This window comes from Schistocerca serialis, chromosome 2 (genome assembly GCF_023864345.2).
Source record: "Schistocerca serialis cubense isolate TAMUIC-IGC-003099 chromosome 2, iqSchSeri2.2, whole genome shotgun sequence".
Taxonomy (NCBI): domain Eukaryota; kingdom Metazoa; phylum Arthropoda; class Insecta; order Orthoptera; family Acrididae; genus Schistocerca; species Schistocerca serialis.
This window is the reverse complement of record NC_064639.1, coordinates 955,014,750-955,033,250: the sequence shown is the minus strand read 5'-3', so window position 1 is coordinate 955,033,250 and position 18,501 is coordinate 955,014,750. Positions and strand designations below refer to the sequence as shown.

General features: G+C 36.1%; 1 protein-coding gene across 1 annotated transcript in view; it reads left to right on the top strand.

Moving 5' to 3' along the window:
- Nucleotides 1-1,379: 1,379 nt before the first annotated feature.
- LOC126456541 (uncharacterized) overlaps nt 1,380-18,501 on the top strand; it is a 185,935-nt gene continuing 168,813 nt past the window's right edge. Inside the window, exons 1-2 of the mRNA XM_050092289.1 lie at nt 1,380-1,532; nt 9,001-9,093. Of these exons, the coding sequence (XP_049948246.1) occupies nt 9,016-9,093 (78 nt within the window). The 5' untranslated portion in view covers nt 1,380-1,532; nt 9,001-9,015. The remainder of the gene's footprint in view (nt 1,533-9,000; nt 9,094-18,501) is intronic.

Genomic DNA, 18,501 nt, shown 5'->3' with positions numbered 1-18,501 from the left:
CCTATAAAATCAAGTAATTTGCGTGTTTGCAAATGGTAGTACCACAGTCACGTAACACACAATTCTCAAGGTACAGTCGCAAAGGATATAGTTAACAATTTTGAATTCCCGGATGGTTATATCTTTGGCAGTAACATGAAACAACGCGCGCTACCTGTTGGTATGCACATTGTTGCCTTAAATTTCAGTAACTGTGTCTGTTGCCATGCTCTTTTCTAAGATATATTAAATGCATTGTGGAGGTAGTTTTCAGTGTACACATTAGTCCTTAATAATGTTTAGTACTTAGAAGAAATATGTTTGTAAAACCTGTCACACTTTTGCCGAATAATTTAAAAGTGTTCGTAGTTTAGAGGTGGCCGCTATTTCGTGGTGTCCGTTAGAAGTTTCTGTTGTGGCATTGGGATGTTAAGTTATCCAGCTACAGAATTTTGAAAATTAACGTATTTCAGATGGCGAAGCCACGTTTCATTCAGAGATTTGAGTGTACACCAGTACTTTTTCACTAGACACATTTAATTTGTATCCAAAAGTGTTACAGTGTATGAAGCTTTGAAATGCGATTTTATGTTTCTGAATAACCCTAGGTCGTGTAGATATTAATGTAACTCTGTCTGGAAGAAATGAATAATCGGATTGTCACGTTCTGTAAGTTCTAGTGAACTTTTCGGTAGGCTACAGGCATGCAAGAACGTTTCAGAGATAAACCACATGCCAAATTTTTCCTGGAATGTCATCCGAGATAACATTATCATTCCGTTTTTAAGTTGGTGAGAAAGATAGACACCCCAAAACTATAGAAAAATTTTCCAGTTTTTTCAGAATGACTTTCTCTCCGTAGTGCAGTGTGCGCCGAAAAGAGAGGACCTGCCATAACAATTAAATATTCGTAGTGAAATTCCAGAACGCAGTACGCAAAGACCCGCTGCAAGTTTCTTTGAGTTGTGAACGGAATGATTGGTAGACCGGAACGCGAAGAACTGTTTTTTGAGTCTTATAGGAGAGTCATAGGGCGCTTGATGTAACAGAATTTTTGGCAGTGCTTCTACTCGTGAAAATGTACGCTACAACTTACCAAGTTCAACACTTGCCTCTAAGTTCATTATTGAAGGATTAAAAAAAGAAAGCTCTAGTCACTAAAACGTCACGGAAGTGTTGCGCAGCATTGAGATGAATAGCCATATGAACTTCACGTTGGCATATATCTCAGCGCAGTACATATTTCACCCTTCACATGAGAATGAGATATGAATAATTAATTACGATATCGAATGTAGCATAAGGGTTTTGAATATGTAGATAACAAACGTGCAACGACGCCTGTTGCGAGAGAACAGTGCAGCGAGTAGCCGTTGTTGCGCCGCTAGTGTGCAACAAACAGCTGAAGTGCAGTATGCGCGTGACGTCACAGAGAAGCTCGCTTATTGATTACGGAGGAGACTATTCACAAGCAGAACGCAACTGACAGCGCACATGGCGGGGGAGTGAGGTGTGGAAGCGAGGCAGCACAAATTAAACTGACAGAGCTCAAGGTAAAACCGCGAGCGCATTGTTGCGAACAGTTTAGTTGCCTTCAATCCAAACGACATGTTACCCTGACATTCGAGATATCATTAAAATGCATTCCTTAACTCCGTACTACCGGTACTCTTTTCGGTCATCATTGATTATAGAACCAAACGGAAGGTGGAGGAATGAAAGAAAACAGTCTTGTTTTCAAAAGCATTTGCGCTATTCTTCAATGTGCAACTCTGTGGAGTATAATTACGTTACAAGCAGTAAAAATGAGAGGAAAAGAATGTTATTGCTCGTCATGTACGGCAAATGTCTTTGCACAGTTGTGTTTAACTTAATAACGTTGTAGATAGCTGATGAGAACTCCTCGAACAACTTAAGTAAAGAGCACAGTTTTCCATAGAATGTATAAGAGCTTATATTTGAACGTATGTCAGGATACCGAAGTATGTCTCCTCATTTTCATATTTTTATTTTCATATTTTTTTCATATTTATTTGCCTGTAGACAACTGTTGTGTTGTATAGGCATCGTCATATCAGGAGAATCTATTGTCTTTAGTGAAAGAAAATGGTGAAACAGCACTGACGACATGGACTGGGATTAATCATACTGTTTCATCATCTAGTATGAGCATCCATTACCTCCCATCCTACACCTCCCATAAGTTCTGATATTCTATTTCGCCAGAATCAATAATGCCTTCATAATAAAAATTTGTACACGACTGCTTCATCGCCTGTTTCTTGTGGGTTGTAGACATAGTCGTAATGTTCAGAATTATTTGCCAGAATCACGGCAACCAGTTATATTAGGTAGAATTTAGGGTTACTTAATATCATTTGTATTCTATATCCAAGTGTATTATGCTGCCAAATTTTTCATGCTATTTAATTAACATTCTCACAATTATTTGTGATGTGTCAGTGTAGAGTCTACACTGTTAAGAGTGACAATGTAGGCCGCCAATAGTGGAAGAGAAAGGCAGTTGTAGTGCAGAATTGAACATTAAATGAGAAAGTAATAGCCATTAAATATAAATACTTAAAAAATGGCAAACATCATTATATATTTGTCTCAGAACCTATACAGTTTACCAGATTACTTATTCATATTATCTTCTATCACTTGTAAACACTGTTTTGAAGTTGAAGTCATTCAAATGATTATGTGGTCTGTTCACTTGATTTAACAACATGTGACTACAGTTTCACCCTCAGCAGCATTTTACATACCTTACCTGTTGCATTCTCCTAGACTTCTGCTGATAACGTTTTTACATAAGTGATAATGAATGTTAATTCTTTGACATGTCCTATATTACACGTACATTTACTGTACACAATGTAATCTTACAGGGTCAAATAAAATTCAATTCAATTCAACATATAATTCTTTTAGCATACTGGTGTCTCTAACTGCTCATCATATGCTTTCTATGTTCCACAAAGGGTGATACTGTTTCCTTCATTGCAGGCTGTCGAGACGGTTTTAAAGATGCCTCTTCATTCAGCATTGGTGTACCTACTAAGATAATACTCTTACAGAACAGTCTCTTTTCTTCCATTAGCTGTATGCTTATTTCTTCTGATGTCTCAGTACATATTAAACCATTTCTCTGTGTGTTTCCCAGCCATTACATCTGTTCCTACAATCCAAAGATTAGGCTGTACACCATGGTTGTTAAGTCAGAAGCAGCATAGTGAGTAAGAAAGGAGAAATGGAAGAAACAGAGGAGAAGGAAAGACAATGTTTAAGGAAACACTCAGACCACAAAAAAGAAACAGTGTTACGTACGGGTACATATAAAAGAGGAAAAATGAAGATCCAAACAATGAGGTGGAGAAGATCACAGACAATGTACGCAAGAGAATGATGAAGTTTTATGGGCATGTGTTCCGTCACTTCTTCAAATACATGGATGTGAAATCTAAAATGCAATGTAGTAATGTGCTGTTTGTGAAGTCTTTATTGAATCATCCTAGTAAAACCGTCCTCATTTTTTGCAAACTAAATTTATTAAACTTTTGGATAGGATCTTCTTTTAATAAACCTTCTCCATCTTGTGAAGTAAATAAACAGCAGTCATTGGTGACTGAAGCAAGAATTTCTATTATATACCTAAATGTAGAGAGACAAGCTTTCAAGAAGAAATAATTTTTATCTTTGTAGGTATAGCAGTGTTCTGAGATAATTCGTGTTGGTAGGTTACAGGTAAAGCCCAGTGAGTGAATGCTTGTGAGCAATCTCTGTTGCAGTCGCTGTGTTACTTGCAAAAGACCACCACTGCCCATATGTGGTAAGGGACCCTCAAGCATGATCGAGGTTAAAATTCTGATCAAGTAACTGCTTTTAGTCTCCTTGCTGTTTAGCATGAATGTGAAATTTGGAGTAGTCTGACAATTACAGACTAGTAGGTAACTTAACAGGAATAGCACTTCCACTTACCTGACAGAATTTTGTATGACTAAAAGTAATTGTTAAGCAGAGTGATTTTTCAGCATAAACCTGGCTCTTCAGTGTTGTTGTTGTGTAGATAATACATTTTGGAAATGTCAGTGGATGGAAGATATGCTTGTGTTGCAGGGAATATGAAAAATATTCTGAATTGTTGATTTACGATCCATTGAGTGTAGATGTAAGAGGTTGCCTTTCATCAAGGAATTCAAATAGTACACAGTCATTTATATGGTAAAATGGCAGGTCATTACAGAAATGTCACTATCATAATGTTGACATTAGGACTGCTAACTGAGTGGGAAAGATCTTGGAACTGTTGCACTGTGTGGTTTGTGGAATCCAGGCATTTCCTTCACCATTTACAGTGTAAATTAAGAACATTTCATCCCACCATTGTCTCTCAGGTCATTCTGGAGGCACATATACAACAGGCATAACCTAATGCCTGTATTTTCTTTGACCTTTAAAAGGCCTACAACATTGTGTGGAGGTATAATATCCTGGGACAGCTCTGTGTGTGTCGCTTCCGTGAATGCCTCCATGTTTGTAGCTTTCTTTTTCTCCTTCTGTTATTTTCAATGTGGACTCAGTGATGGTATGTCAGACCTTTTAAACCAGAGAATGTTGTCTTTCAAGGTGGTATTGGGTCATTCCATGTCAAATCAACACACCTATTTTACCTCACCATTTTAGATTTTGCTAAAATTTAGTATACTTATAGTGGGTGCTGAGACTAAGAAAAATTCCAAATTTCAATTTTTTATCTCAAACCATTCCTGAAATATGAATATGTAAATTTTTCAAAAACTAGCCAAAAACATGTGAATGGATGTTTTTTAAATTACCCTAGGGCTTTCCCTAATTGAGTTAGAGAGCTGGGAAATGTGTCATTTTGCAGCATTTTGGATGCTCTTTCCAGGGATACACAACAAAACATAGCTTCTAATTAATAACCTTTTTCAAAATACTAATTAATATTTTGATTTAATTTTTTTTTACAAAAAGTACATAATTGAAAATTTTCAAAATATTTCCACAACTACTTCATACTGTTGTAAATCACATGGCAAAATATAAATGTGGGATGATGATGATGAGTCCATTGTTAAAAAAAATTATTCTGGACTCTTGTTTTTCACTAACAACCGTAGTTTGGCCAAACTGGCTGTTAACAAACAGAAATGTCATTAAAATATACTGAAAGGTAAGTAAAAAAAAGTATTAGAAATATCAAAACATCACCTTATTAAAACAAAACTAATCAGCATATTTTATAATTGGTTGTTTATTTTAATTTCATACAACTTAACTAACAGTATATTAACTGATAAAACAAAAAAGTTTGAGCATTTAACTACAAACTGAAATAAAGTATGAAAAATTACAAGTATTTACATAATACTTCTGGTCCATGATGTTTGGAATGAAACTATTTAAAAAATTAAATACAAAATGCTTGTTTTTGAGCTAAATTTAACACAATAGGTACTAACAGTAATTTTGAAACAACTTTCCATAAAATATACATTAACACTAACCTGAGAAAAAATTAAGTTTTGAGTTGAACGCAGTTTCCCAATAAATTGTCTTGGAACTTCACAGATTACATTTTAATAAAGCAAACTGGGTTTGGTTTACATCTCTTTCATTAAGAATGTATTTTCTCCCAGTCAGAGTAAATGGATTTACTTTTGTGAGAACATCCACAACTAACACTGTTCAGAAGTTTTTTGAACAATTTCAAGATTACAGCGGTCAACTGACAGCCACTGTCAGAACTGAACTCATTCAATTAAGTTTTCATCAAAAGAGTCTTGTAAAATTTTAAGTATGACAGTTTCTCCTGGGCAATATTCACAGTTTCCCATGTTGCAATCAACTGATGATGGGTTGCAAAGCATTTTTGCAATGCACTGCTTACAATTGTTTAAGCTGGTGTTTGATACTGTATTTAGTTTGGCATTTTCTATCATTAATTTTATATTTTGGTAAGCCAGCAAATACACAATCTTTCGGTCTCAACTCAGCAAATTTAGAGAAACCTATTTTTATGTTAGGAAACTTATCTTTAAAAAGGTTTGTAAGCTTCTTTAAGGTTACACAAAATAAGTCTTTTTGATATTTTTGTTTTACTTCACTTGTTTCTGTAATTGTCACACAATCTTTAATACCTCTCTAACTTCATCATTTTCATAAAATGAATGTACAGTTTTGACAGTTTCTGTTGGTAAACACTTCTCTGGTTTTGGGTTTGGACCTTCCATGAATCCTCTCTCTTTCAAAATTTTTTTCGGACTGCTGAACAACGTAATTAGGAGCATTAAATTACCTCATTATTTTCCTGACACTCCACTTTTCAGGTAAACTTTATTAAAATGTAATCTGTGAAGTTCCAAGACAATTTATTGGGAAACTGCTCTCAAATCAAAACTTTATTAGTTTTTTTGCTGTACTTATAGAATTATTATAGTTTGTTTTGAGATGTTGAAGAACAGATTCATCAGTATCTGATGGAGAAGTTTCAGCAGCAACAAAAATTTTACGTGTCACTGAGGAGGAGATTTTTTTTTTTTTTTTTTTTTCATTTTTGATTTGGCGTAACGCCTAGATGTTACTTTTTTTCTTATCAATTGGGGACTCACCTATTTCTTGAAGTGATGTGTTAAGTTTTTGAACAACCAGTGAAGTGAGGGTCTTGGTCTGGGATGATTATCTCTCATCCAGAAGAATCTTCTTCAACACTTTTATCATTGATGGCCTCTGGTGCATTTTTCAATGGTGTTTGCAGAAATAATTTAGGCATCCATGCTGTGACATTTCTCAGTTTTTTTTTTCTGTCTCAATTAAAATGTTTGACTTCTTCAATGGATTACAACACTGCACTCTTACAGCACTGCACTTTTTACTTGGTTCCATATTTATACAAAAACCACTTATAAACTCTCCTACAATTTATAGATTTACTTGTAAATGAACTATTGAATATACTTGATACAAACTGGTCAGCACAGAGGTAACAATTGATATGCACTAAAGCCACAGTGCACAATAATGCTGTAGGCACACTAAGCCTTAGAAAGTAACAATCTTATACCCTCTCAGCAATGGCTCCAGTCTCTGAATGACTGTAAAGACATTAAGCATTGTGCTTGTTTCAACTTCTTCACAGCCTGCTGCATACATAGACAGGAACACAAGCATGCTCAGCCTTCATACAGTGGCTAAAGTCTGTGCTAATGAAATGTGCATTTTTGGACCAGAAGTGTTACATCAATAGTCTACTTACATATTTTTCACACCTTATTGAAATCTAAGGTATAGGTCCCACGCTCAACATTTCGTTTTGCCCGTTAATAGACTACTAGTTTAAACTGTAAGAAACTAAAAAAATAAGCAATCAGTTATAGAAAATGTTGTTTAGCTTTGTTTCACAAAGGTGATATTTTGATATTTCTAGTACTTTTTTACTTACCTTTCAGTATATTTTATTGAAATTCCTGTTTGTTGAAGGTCAATTTGGTCAAACTATGGCTGTTAGTGAAAAGCATGAGTCCGGAATAATTTTTTTGAATAATGAACCCATCATCATCCCACATTTATATTTTGCCATGTGATTTACAATAATATGAAGTAGTTATGGAAATATTTTGAAAATTTTCAATTATGTACTTTTGTACAAAAATTAAATCAAAATATTAATCAGTATTTTGAAAAAGGTTATTAATTAGAAGCTATGTTTTGTTGTGTCTCCCTGGAAAGATGCTGCAAAATGACACCTTTCCCAGCTCTCTAGCTCAATTAGGGCGGCTTCTAGAGCAATTTAAAAAAAGTCTGTTCACACATTTTTGGCCAGTTTTTGAAAAGTTTACATGCCCATATTTCAGGAATGGCTTGAGGTAAAAATTGAAGGTTAGTATTTTTCTTAGTTTCAGCATATAAAGTATACCTACTTTCAGCAAAATCTGAGGAGGTGAGGTCAAATTTTTATTTAAAGTGTGTTGATTTGACAGGGAATGATCCTATTTTAAATGAATTCGGTTTTGTATATTACACATAAGAAGTAAAATGCCTACAAGGAACCCTATTCAGTGCTCCTTATCTGCATGTGATTTTTCAGTATTCTGCTTTTTGTCCAGCTTTGCCGCACCTAAACAACAGTTGCAACTACCACTAAGTTCCTGGAGGTAGGGCATTTCAACTAGTGACACTGTATTTTTGACTTTCGAATACTTAGAATTATGGTGATTACTTCAAATTTGGAAGATTAAAAAGTTTTTGTGTCTCAGTTTGAATTATTATTCCACCTAGTAAAAGAATTGGAAGATATTTTCCTTCAAGCATTCAACATTTTAAATTGCATCAGGCACTAGATACGAGGGAGCAATTTTTATTGAATATTCATTGGACCCCAGGTTTGTATAGGTCTACTAGTGCTTCATACTTGAAGACAGTTGGTGCAGTCTAGTATGAGAAAATTAGGCTGGCCAGATGTTCTTTTTGGGTCAGTCCAATTCACAAGCCTTGCATCAAGGTTGTTGAGCAGTTCCTTTGCTTCACATGGAACTCATCTTGGTGCAGAAAGGCAATAAAATGTGCACTACTCCACAACCGCTGATGCACGTAATCATTGTTCACCCTACCCCCCCTCACTGGTATGATACTTCAACAGTCATTTGGGATCATCTTGGCATAGCATTGTGCACACTCACAATTGTTTGTACTTCTTGCAGAATGTTGTAGTGGAAAACTGGGGTGGAATTCATTATTTGTCTCATGACATAAATTAAGAGCCAAAATGATTTTTCAATTGGTTATAAATTGATATACGTGTCTACTGATTTACTATGTAAACCAAAAGAATCCCCCCACTGAAAATTTGGTCTAATGCCGTGTTATCTCTTTGAATCACTTAAATTTGAATAAGTTTGCAATAAAAGTTTGTTAGAATACTAAACTGTATGCAGTGAATATGTATGAAGAGCTGTTAGGATAGTTTTTGCAGTTTATAATGGTGCTATGTTCCAGAAAACATAACTGAAGATGGTTGTCCCAATGCGCAACTGCTGCTCGGTGTTCACGCTTCGTCAGAGCACAATGCTAATAGCTATTGTTGAATTGGTGAGTTAACTATTATTATTATTATAATACATTATTTTCTTAGAAGTTGTCGGAATCAATAATGAAATAGTAACTCTAATGTGAACCACATCCTAGCTATGATAAATACTGTCCTGAGAATGACTAATTCTTAGATAGGTAGTAAAAGGCCATGGAATTTTGCGGAAATATTAGCGAAATATGTGGCTATTTGAATATTGAATTTCATATAGGCATTGGGACATTTGTGTGTGTTATTTTGTTCTCTTATTATGACTTGTTCAAATAGGACAAAAGCAAGTGTTCACTCTCAGATCAATCTGTGTTCTGATACAGTATGCATTGTAGCTGACTTGTCAGTTGTAATATACATACAGGATGAAGTTAATCTAAAGTTGTGGTGTACTAGGTGTTACATCTGTAGATAGATGAAATTAATCACCACTCAGCTAGACAAAATTAATCACCTGTATACGTACGTAACTAAACAAGAGATATAATTACACATTCAGGTAGGTCCTACTTACAGATGAAGTAGCCTAATATATAGTTATCACTCTTGAAATCTTCTACACTATAATAGCATTTACTGGTGAGGTCTTTTTCTAGATCTGCTTCAGTATTTTTGATGTATGTTATGTTTCCACTTCCTAGTTTTATTTATAAATTTCATACCCACTTGTAAAATTTTTTCATGCAGGTTCATTCTCTGGCTAGATAATGTTACTTCTTCTTGCACCTATGTTCTTAGCCTACTTCCTGAAATTGTTCAAAAGATATATAGCTCAGTCTGTAAACATTCTGTTTACAATGATCATGTTGTTAATGGGTTCCATAGGGGTTCAGGTCTTTTTTACTTATAAATACTTTGTAGCAAGTCCCTGGCAGTGGAAACAATCTTCCTTCTGATATGAGTTTTCTTGAGGATGTGGACATGGATATGGATAATGATGGTATTAATAAATTATGAGACAGAATTGATGGCCAATACTTACCTTGAGGAGGTGAAATGAGTTGTTTTGTTGAGGGACACATGAAGGTACAAGTGAAACTCTTCCTATAGATATGTTGGCGAAGGTTAAAAAGGAGGGATTGGTTTTACTGATGGCTAGAGATTAATTGAGCAAAAGACTATGTTGCCAACACTAAGTGTGCTGATGAATAGACTGTCTAGGGATGGGTGCATGATATATCTCTCTTCCCTCATCCCTACGATTCTCTACTCTGGCTCACATTTGTGCTCAGAGACGAGCCCTGGAAATGTATCCTCTGGTGCTCTGCCTGTTCCACTTCTAGTGGTAAGGTGTCTCCTTTCTCTTCTTAATCAAATAAATTTCTGTCTCCATGCCTTACTAAGGTTGTATTCATGGTCACTGTTCATAAGCTGGTCTCTCAGTTGCATTTTGATGTAGTCATTAATGACACAGTACCAATATTTTAACATATGTGTCAAAACCGTACTGTGATCATAATCCGTTTTGTCCAATTCCAATAGACATGGCACTTCTACCACCAATTAGTTTGGTTGCAATAATAAGAGATACTGTTGGTGTTCATGGGGGCAGTCTTTGACAAAACCCCAGACACCAGACTTAGACAGTACAAGAAAGTCCTTGACACTATCAGCAAATAGTGTCTGTAGCCAGTGGTGTTTCCTGAGAATCAGTTGACCTTTCCAAATAATACATCCATGTATTGGGCAAACACAAAAGCTACATTATTCTCAGGTTCCTCCTTCATTTCTGCCATTTTTACTGTTAGTGTGACGTAAAGAACTTGCAGAATCTGCCATTCTGTATAGCTGTTCCTACAGAAAACTATATGCAGATATTCTAGTTCTTGGGTGAGACTCTCCATTTCCAAGAGGGTATGAGCCCAATGTACCAATATTTTGAGCATAGTGTTCCTTTTCACTTGGTGGTGGTAGATGTTTGCTTGCAAGTACAAGTCATCTACATCCACATCTATACTCCAAACCACTGTTGAGTGCATGGCAGGGGATATGTCCCATTGTCTAGTTATTAGGATTTCTTCCCATTCCATTCATGTATGGAGTGTGGGAAGAATGATTGTTTGAATGCCTCTGTGCTAATTGTATTTATTCTAATCTTATCCTCATGATCAATATGTGAACAATAAATAGGGGGTTGTAGTATATTCCTAGAGTCATCATTTAAAGCCAATTCTTGAAACATTGTTAATAGCTTTTCTTAAGATACTTTACATCTATCTTCAAGAGTTTGCTGTTCAGTTTCTTCAATATCTCTGTGAAACTTTCCTATGGATCAAACAAACTTATGACCATTTGTGCTGCTCCTCTCTGTATACATTCAGTATTGCCTGTTAGTTCTATTTGGTATAGGCCCTACATGCTTGAGCAGTATTCCAGAACTGGTCACACAAATGATTTATAAGCAGCCTCCTTTGTAGACTGATTACACTTCCCAGTATTCTGCCAATAAACCAAAGTCTATCACCTGCCTTACCCATGACTGAACATATGTGATAATTCCATTTCATATCCCTACAAAGTGTTACACTCAGGTGTTTGCATGAGTTGGCTGATTCAAACAGTAACTTATTGATATTATAGTCACACAGTACCTCACTACAGATAACTGCATCATCTGCAAAATGCCTGAGGCTACTATTAATATTGTCTGAAAGGTCATTTATATACAATATGAACAGCAAAGATCCCAACACACGTACTTGGGGCACACGCGAAGCTACTTCTACACCTGATGTCGACTCTCCATCCAAGATGACATGCTGCATCCTCCCTAACAAAAAGTCCAGTCACAAATTTCACTTGATACTTCATATGATCATCCTTTGGACGATAAGTGTAGGAGTGGTACTGAGTCAAATGCTTTTCGGAAATCAAGAAATACTGCATCTACCTGTCTGCCTTGATCAAAAGCTTTCAGTATGTCGTGTGAGAAAAGTGCGAGTTGAGTTTCACATGATTGATGTTTTCGGAATTCATGCTGGTTGACATGGAGGAGGTCATTCTGTTCGAGATAGCTCACTTGGTTTAAGCTCAGAATATGTTCTAAGATTCTACAGCAGATAAATGTCAAAGATATTGGATGGTAGTTTTGTGGATCACTTCTACTACCCTTTTTTGCAGATGGTGAAACAGCCACAACAGATTTTAGTTAGAAGAGGGACTAACAGCCACCAATTCAGTATAGAATCTTATGGGGATTCCAACGAGAGCTGGAGCTTTGTTCAGTTTTAACAATTTCAGCTGTTTCTCAATACCACTGACACTGATACTTATTTCGCTCGTCATTTCAGCGGTATGAGGATTAAATTGGGGCACTTCTCTCTTACAGTAGAAGATTTCAGTATATCATTTCGGCATATACGGCAGGAAGGAGTCGAAGTAAGGGAAGAGAATATGCTAACAAAAGGAATGTCAGTAGATATAGAAATGATAAAATTGAACAAAGCTCCAGGGCCCGATGGAATCCCTAACAGATTCTATCCCAGATTTATGGCTGAGATAGCCTCTCTCCTAGCCATAATCTAGTTCGCAGATCCCTCTAACAAAAAGCCATGCCCATTTCCTGGAAGAGAGCACATATCATGCCAGTCTACAAGAAGGCTAGTAGATGTGATCCACAAAACTACCATCCAATATCCTTGACATCAATTTGTGTAGAATCTAGGAACACATTCTGATCTCAAACTTAGCGAGATATCTCAAACAAAATGACCTCCTCCATGTCAACCAGTGTGGATTCCGAAAACATCAACCATGTGAAACCCAACTCACACTTTCCTCACATGACATACTGAAAGCTTTGGATCAAGGCAGTCAGGTAGAAGCAGTATTTCCTTATTTCTGAAAAACAATTGACTCAGCACCACATTTACACTTATTGTCGAAAGGACAGTCATATCGAATAGACTTTGATTTATTGGTAGAATAGTGAGAAGCATAATCAGTCTACAAAGGAAACTTGTGCGACCAATTCTGGAATATGCATAAGAGTGTGGGACCCATACCAAATAGGACTAACAGGGGATATTGAATGTATACAGAGAAGGGCAGCACATATGGTCATAGATTTGTTTGATCCATAGGAAAGTGTCACAGAGATACTGAGTTAAATAAACTGGCAGACTCTTGAAGATCGACTTTTCAAGATAGATCTTGAGAAAGTCTACTAACCAAGTTTCAAGAACGAGCTTTGGATGATAACTCTAGGAATATACTACAACCCCCTATGTGTCGTTCACATAGGGATTGTGAGGATAAGATTAGAATAATTACAGTACACACAAAGGGCATTTGAACAATCATCCTTCCTGCATTTCATATGTGACTGGAATGGTAATAACCCTGTTCACTGGTACAATGAGACATACCAACTGCCATGTACTTCATGGTGGTTTGCAGGGTAATGTAGATGTAGATGTAGAAGTAGATAATGTGGTTAATAATAATAATAATAAAGATTTTATTGTCTTTAGGCCATTACAGCAATTGACAACATCAAATGAAGATACAATTTATAATACAGTGTGATAAGGTATTGACTACTGAAATATTTTTGCTTATATTACAATAAATGTACAGTGGGTCATCTGTTGGATTACTGCATTTTACAGTTGAAGAATTCATTGATATCATAGAATGGGTGGGCAATAAACCATTCATGCCGTCTTTCTTTGAATGTATGTTCAGGAAGATCTTGTATAGCAAGTGGCAGCTTATTAAATAGTTTGTGTCCTGTGACTTCATAGCTATTTATTGATTTTGATAATCCGTGGTAAGGCGTGTGGATGTGTTTGATGCTTCTTGTGTTGTAACAATGTACATTTTCTCTACGTTTCACATCTTGTAGGTTCTTCTTCGTAAAGATTAAGACATTGTATATATAGAGGTTTATTACTGTCATAATTTTTTGTTTAGTAAATAAGGGTTTGCAGTGAGCCTTATGTGAAGAAGTTGTAATTATCCTAATGGCTTTCTTCTGCAATAATAGGATGTCATGTATATGACTACAGTTACCCCACAAGATAATGCCATAGGATATTATACTTTGGAAAAATGCAAAATAAGATGATCTGATGTATGTTTCAGGCACACAATTTCTGAGTTGTCTTAATAAATAAATTTCTCTAGATAGCTTACTACTAATATAGTTTACATGTTGGTCCCAGGATAACTTTTCGTCTAAATAAACTCCCAGGAATTTAACAGAAATAGGGTCATCAGATAGTGGCTTATCTCTTAGAGTGAAGATTATCTGCTGAGTTTTATTTTCATTTAGCAGGAAACCATTTGCTCTGAACCAATATGCTGCGTGAGTGAGTGTATTTTCAGCACAGGTTTTAAAATTATTAAGATTGCTGAAGTTAACAAGCAGTCAGGGAAATAGAGCAAGGAGGCAAAGGTAGCAATTACTACAAAAATTAACAGAAATTCAGAATACAGTTTCCAAGGGAGAGCTGGATGATTTAACATGTGATTAGGAGAAAAAAATATTAAGAATTAATAGGTCGCTAGAATGCTATAGTAAAAAAGCCTGAGACACATATCAAAAAAGTAGAACAAGTATCTCACAAGCAAAAAAAAAAAAAAAAAAAAAAAAAAAAAAAAAAAAAAAAAAAAAAAAAAAAAAAAAAAAAAAAAGATTCAGAGCACAAGTAACAGCAAATAATGAGTAGCAGGATAAATTAAGAAAATACAGAACACACATAGAAAAATTACTGACAGTGGGCAAATCAAAAATAGAAGAATCTCACCTGGAAAATGAGAGCAAAATTGTGGCAATAGAAAAGATGGTGAATGTATGATTAAGTTCACTGGAAACAGTACAGAGGAAGACTAAAGAAGATATTATAGTCACTGAACATGAATTTTTCCAAAAAAGAGAGGCCTAAATGAAGTAATATGAATGTTTCCAGACTGAACTTGCACTCTGCAGCAGAGTGTGCTCTGATATGTCTGCTGCACTGATATGAAACATTCCGACAGATTAAAATTGTGTGCTGGACTGAGACTCAAACTCGAGATCTTTGTCGCTTGTGGGCAAATGCTCTATAGCACTGTAGTAGTAGTAGTAGTAGTAGTAGTAGTAATAGTCATAGTCATAATAATGGTGATGCTGGTCATGATATGGAGGTTCCAGACGTGAACTAAGACATGAACTCTGCACCTTTGCCATTCGTGGGCAAGTGCTCTAGAGCATTTGCCCATAAAAGACAAAGGTCTTGAGTTCAAGTCTCAGTCCAGCACACAGTTTCAATCTACCAGGAACTTTAATATGAAAGCTGTTGTGGCATGTAGTCACAAATGGAATTTATAAAAAGCAATCCATTTCACAGATTTAATGCCAAAGGTTGGTTACACCCAGTCATATTATTACAAAACTTCAATGCAAAGGTGAAAAAAGTCATTAAACATCCAACATTTAAACGACATGTCATCATCAAAATATTAATTAAAAATGCCCTTGTATGTGTGTGGTTCCCAATGAAGAAAATTCAGCAAAATATTTGCTTTGTTGACAGATTGGTAGAGGAGGAAACAGCAAACTAGATACAGCATCTACAAAAGGACAATGTATAAGGAATTTTGAGAATAACTTCGTAGCAAAGTGATGGTCACAAAGCCAACAGGAAGGCTTAATAAAAACTAATATTCACCAGCCATGCAAGAGTGGGGAAGTGCTACTGGAACAAAAGCACCGTTCAGAAAGTCCATTCAAAGACGCCATACTCTGGGTGTAAGACAGCAATTATTACTGTAACATATGTGGAACAGATCGTCAAATCAGCAGATCGACCATGCAGAAGATTAGTGTAAATTGAGGAAGACGGATTAGTGAAAATGGAGATAGTATCGGATACCAAGCAAGAAACAATGATAACCAACGAGGAGAATTGGAGATAGGAAGAATGGAAGGGGTACAGATATAGATGACTTTTTACACCAAGAGAAGACAAAATGTGTAGTCAAAAATGTGAAAACAACAGGGAGAGGAATTGTAACAAGAGAAACATAGCTTAGTTCAAGTTAAGCCCTGTCTTGGAATTGTTGTAGAGGGATGGCAGATTAAATCAATAAAAATTATAAGGACAAACGGACTTAATGAAGACCAAGAGGAACTGCTAGAAGAAAAGGAAATTGTTGAACCAGAGATAGTTAACCCAATTATCACTCAACATATCTATGGTAGGGAAGTAGGGAAGTAGTAGGGCTCTTTGACTCAGTTAGCATAGTGTGTGTGTGTGTGTGTGTGTGTGTGTGTGTGTGTGTGTGTGTGTGTGTGTGTGTGTGTGGGTGTGGGTGGGTGGGTGGATGGGCACGCGCGCACATGTGCGTGCAGTTGCCAAGAGCTTATATGAGACATTAATAATTCAAAAGGCTGATATTCCAAGCCTTCCAGCTATCAGCTTTAGAGTAAGCCAGACAATTGTTTGTAGAAGTAGCTGTATAAAAAGTCAAGTATTGGTGGATGTTACAAAAGACAGAAGACAGTAGGAAGTAGTAGTATTAGTAATAGTGTACCCAAGTGTAAAATTTTTCATCACAACTGAGCGGATGGATAGGGTAGAACATGATTTCGATATGAACAAAATGAGACTATGCAACGGAGGGGGAAATATGTAACTAGTTTCAAAAGAGAGAATGTAACAAATTATGGCCAAAGTTTGCTAAGATATGCAGGAAGAACTGGTGACATCTGAAAATCTATAGCATGCAAGAGAAGAGCAAGAGGAATATATGTACAAAAAATGAAGTACAGAAGAAATTGGGAATTGCAAATAACAGATCCAGAGGAAAGTTGCAAATGTGTAAGGGTTAAGGTCAGTTGCAACACAACAAATGTCAAAGACGCTAATAAAATACCGAAGGGTTTTCTCTGAAGAAGTGTGTTGTAAACTTGGGTCACCATGCAAGATAAACATTAAACCACACCGACCTTTTCATATCAAATAGTACCTCATTTCAAGAACCCCTCCCAATAAAAAACTTGGTGGACGCTATCTTCAGGAATCATTATTGATATTGATAGAAATGTGAGATTAACATCTAACAGTAATGGAGTAGATGCTGAAAATGTTTGAAAATGTAGAATTATGATTACTCTTACGAAATCCAAGCCTGGAAGGAAATAAATGAAATTCTCAGGTCACATTATAACAGTGAAAGAAAGAAATACATGTTGTTTTTGTTGTTGTTATTGTTGTGGTCTTCAGTCCTGAGGCTGATTTGATGCAGCTCTCCATGCTACTCAATCCTGTGCAAGATGCTTCATCTCCCAGTATGTACTGCAGCCTACATCCTTCTGAATCTGCATAGTATATTCATCTCTTGGTCTCCCTCTATGATTTTTACCCTCCACGCTGCCCTCCAATACTAAATTGGTGATCCCTTGATGCCTCAGAACATGTCCTACCAACCGATCCCTTCTTCTAGTCAAGTTGTGCCACAAACTCCTATTCTCCCCAATTCTATTCAATACCTTCTCATTACTTACGTGATCTACCCATCTAATCTTCAGCATTCTTCTGTAGCATCACATTTCAAAAGCTTCTATTCTCTTCTTGTCCAAACTATTTATCGTCCATGTTTCACTTCCATACATGGCTACACTCCATACAAATACTTTCAGAAATGACTTCCTGACACTTAAATCTATACTCGATGTTAACAAATTTCTCTTCTTCAGAAACGCTTTCCTTGCCATTGCCAGTCTACATTTTATATCCTCTCTACTTCGACCATCATCAGTTTTGCTCCCCAAATAGCAAATCTCCTTTACTACTTTAAGTGTCTCATTTCCTAATCTAATTCCCTCAGCATCACCCGACTTAATTAGACTACATTCCATTATCCTCGTTTTGCTTTTGTTGATGTTCATCTTATATCCTCCTTTCAAGACACTATCCACTCCGTTCAACTGCTCTTCCAAGTCCTTTGCTGCTGCTGACAGAATTACAATGTCATCGGCAAACCTCAAAGTTTTTATTTCTTCTCCATGGATTTTAATACCTACTCCAAATTTTTCTTTTGTTTCCTTTATTGCTTGCTTAATATACAGATTGAATAACATTGGGGAGAGGCTACAACCCTGTCTCACTCCCTTCCCAACCACTGCTTCCCTCTCATGTCCGTCGACTCTAATAACTGCCATCTGGTTTCTGTACAAATTGTAAATAGCCTTTCGCTCCCTGTATTTTACCCCTGCCACCTTCAGAATTTGTTTATGATTCTTATGGCTCTTTTCTGGAGTTTGAAAATTGTGTTCATATTTTGTGCATTTGTTCCCCAAAAAAGAATGCCATAGCTAAGAACTGAGTGTACATATGAATAGTATGTAACTAAAAGACACTGCATGTTAGATTAGATTAGATTAGATTTACTTTCATTCCAATTGATCCATAGTGAGGAGGTCCTCCAGG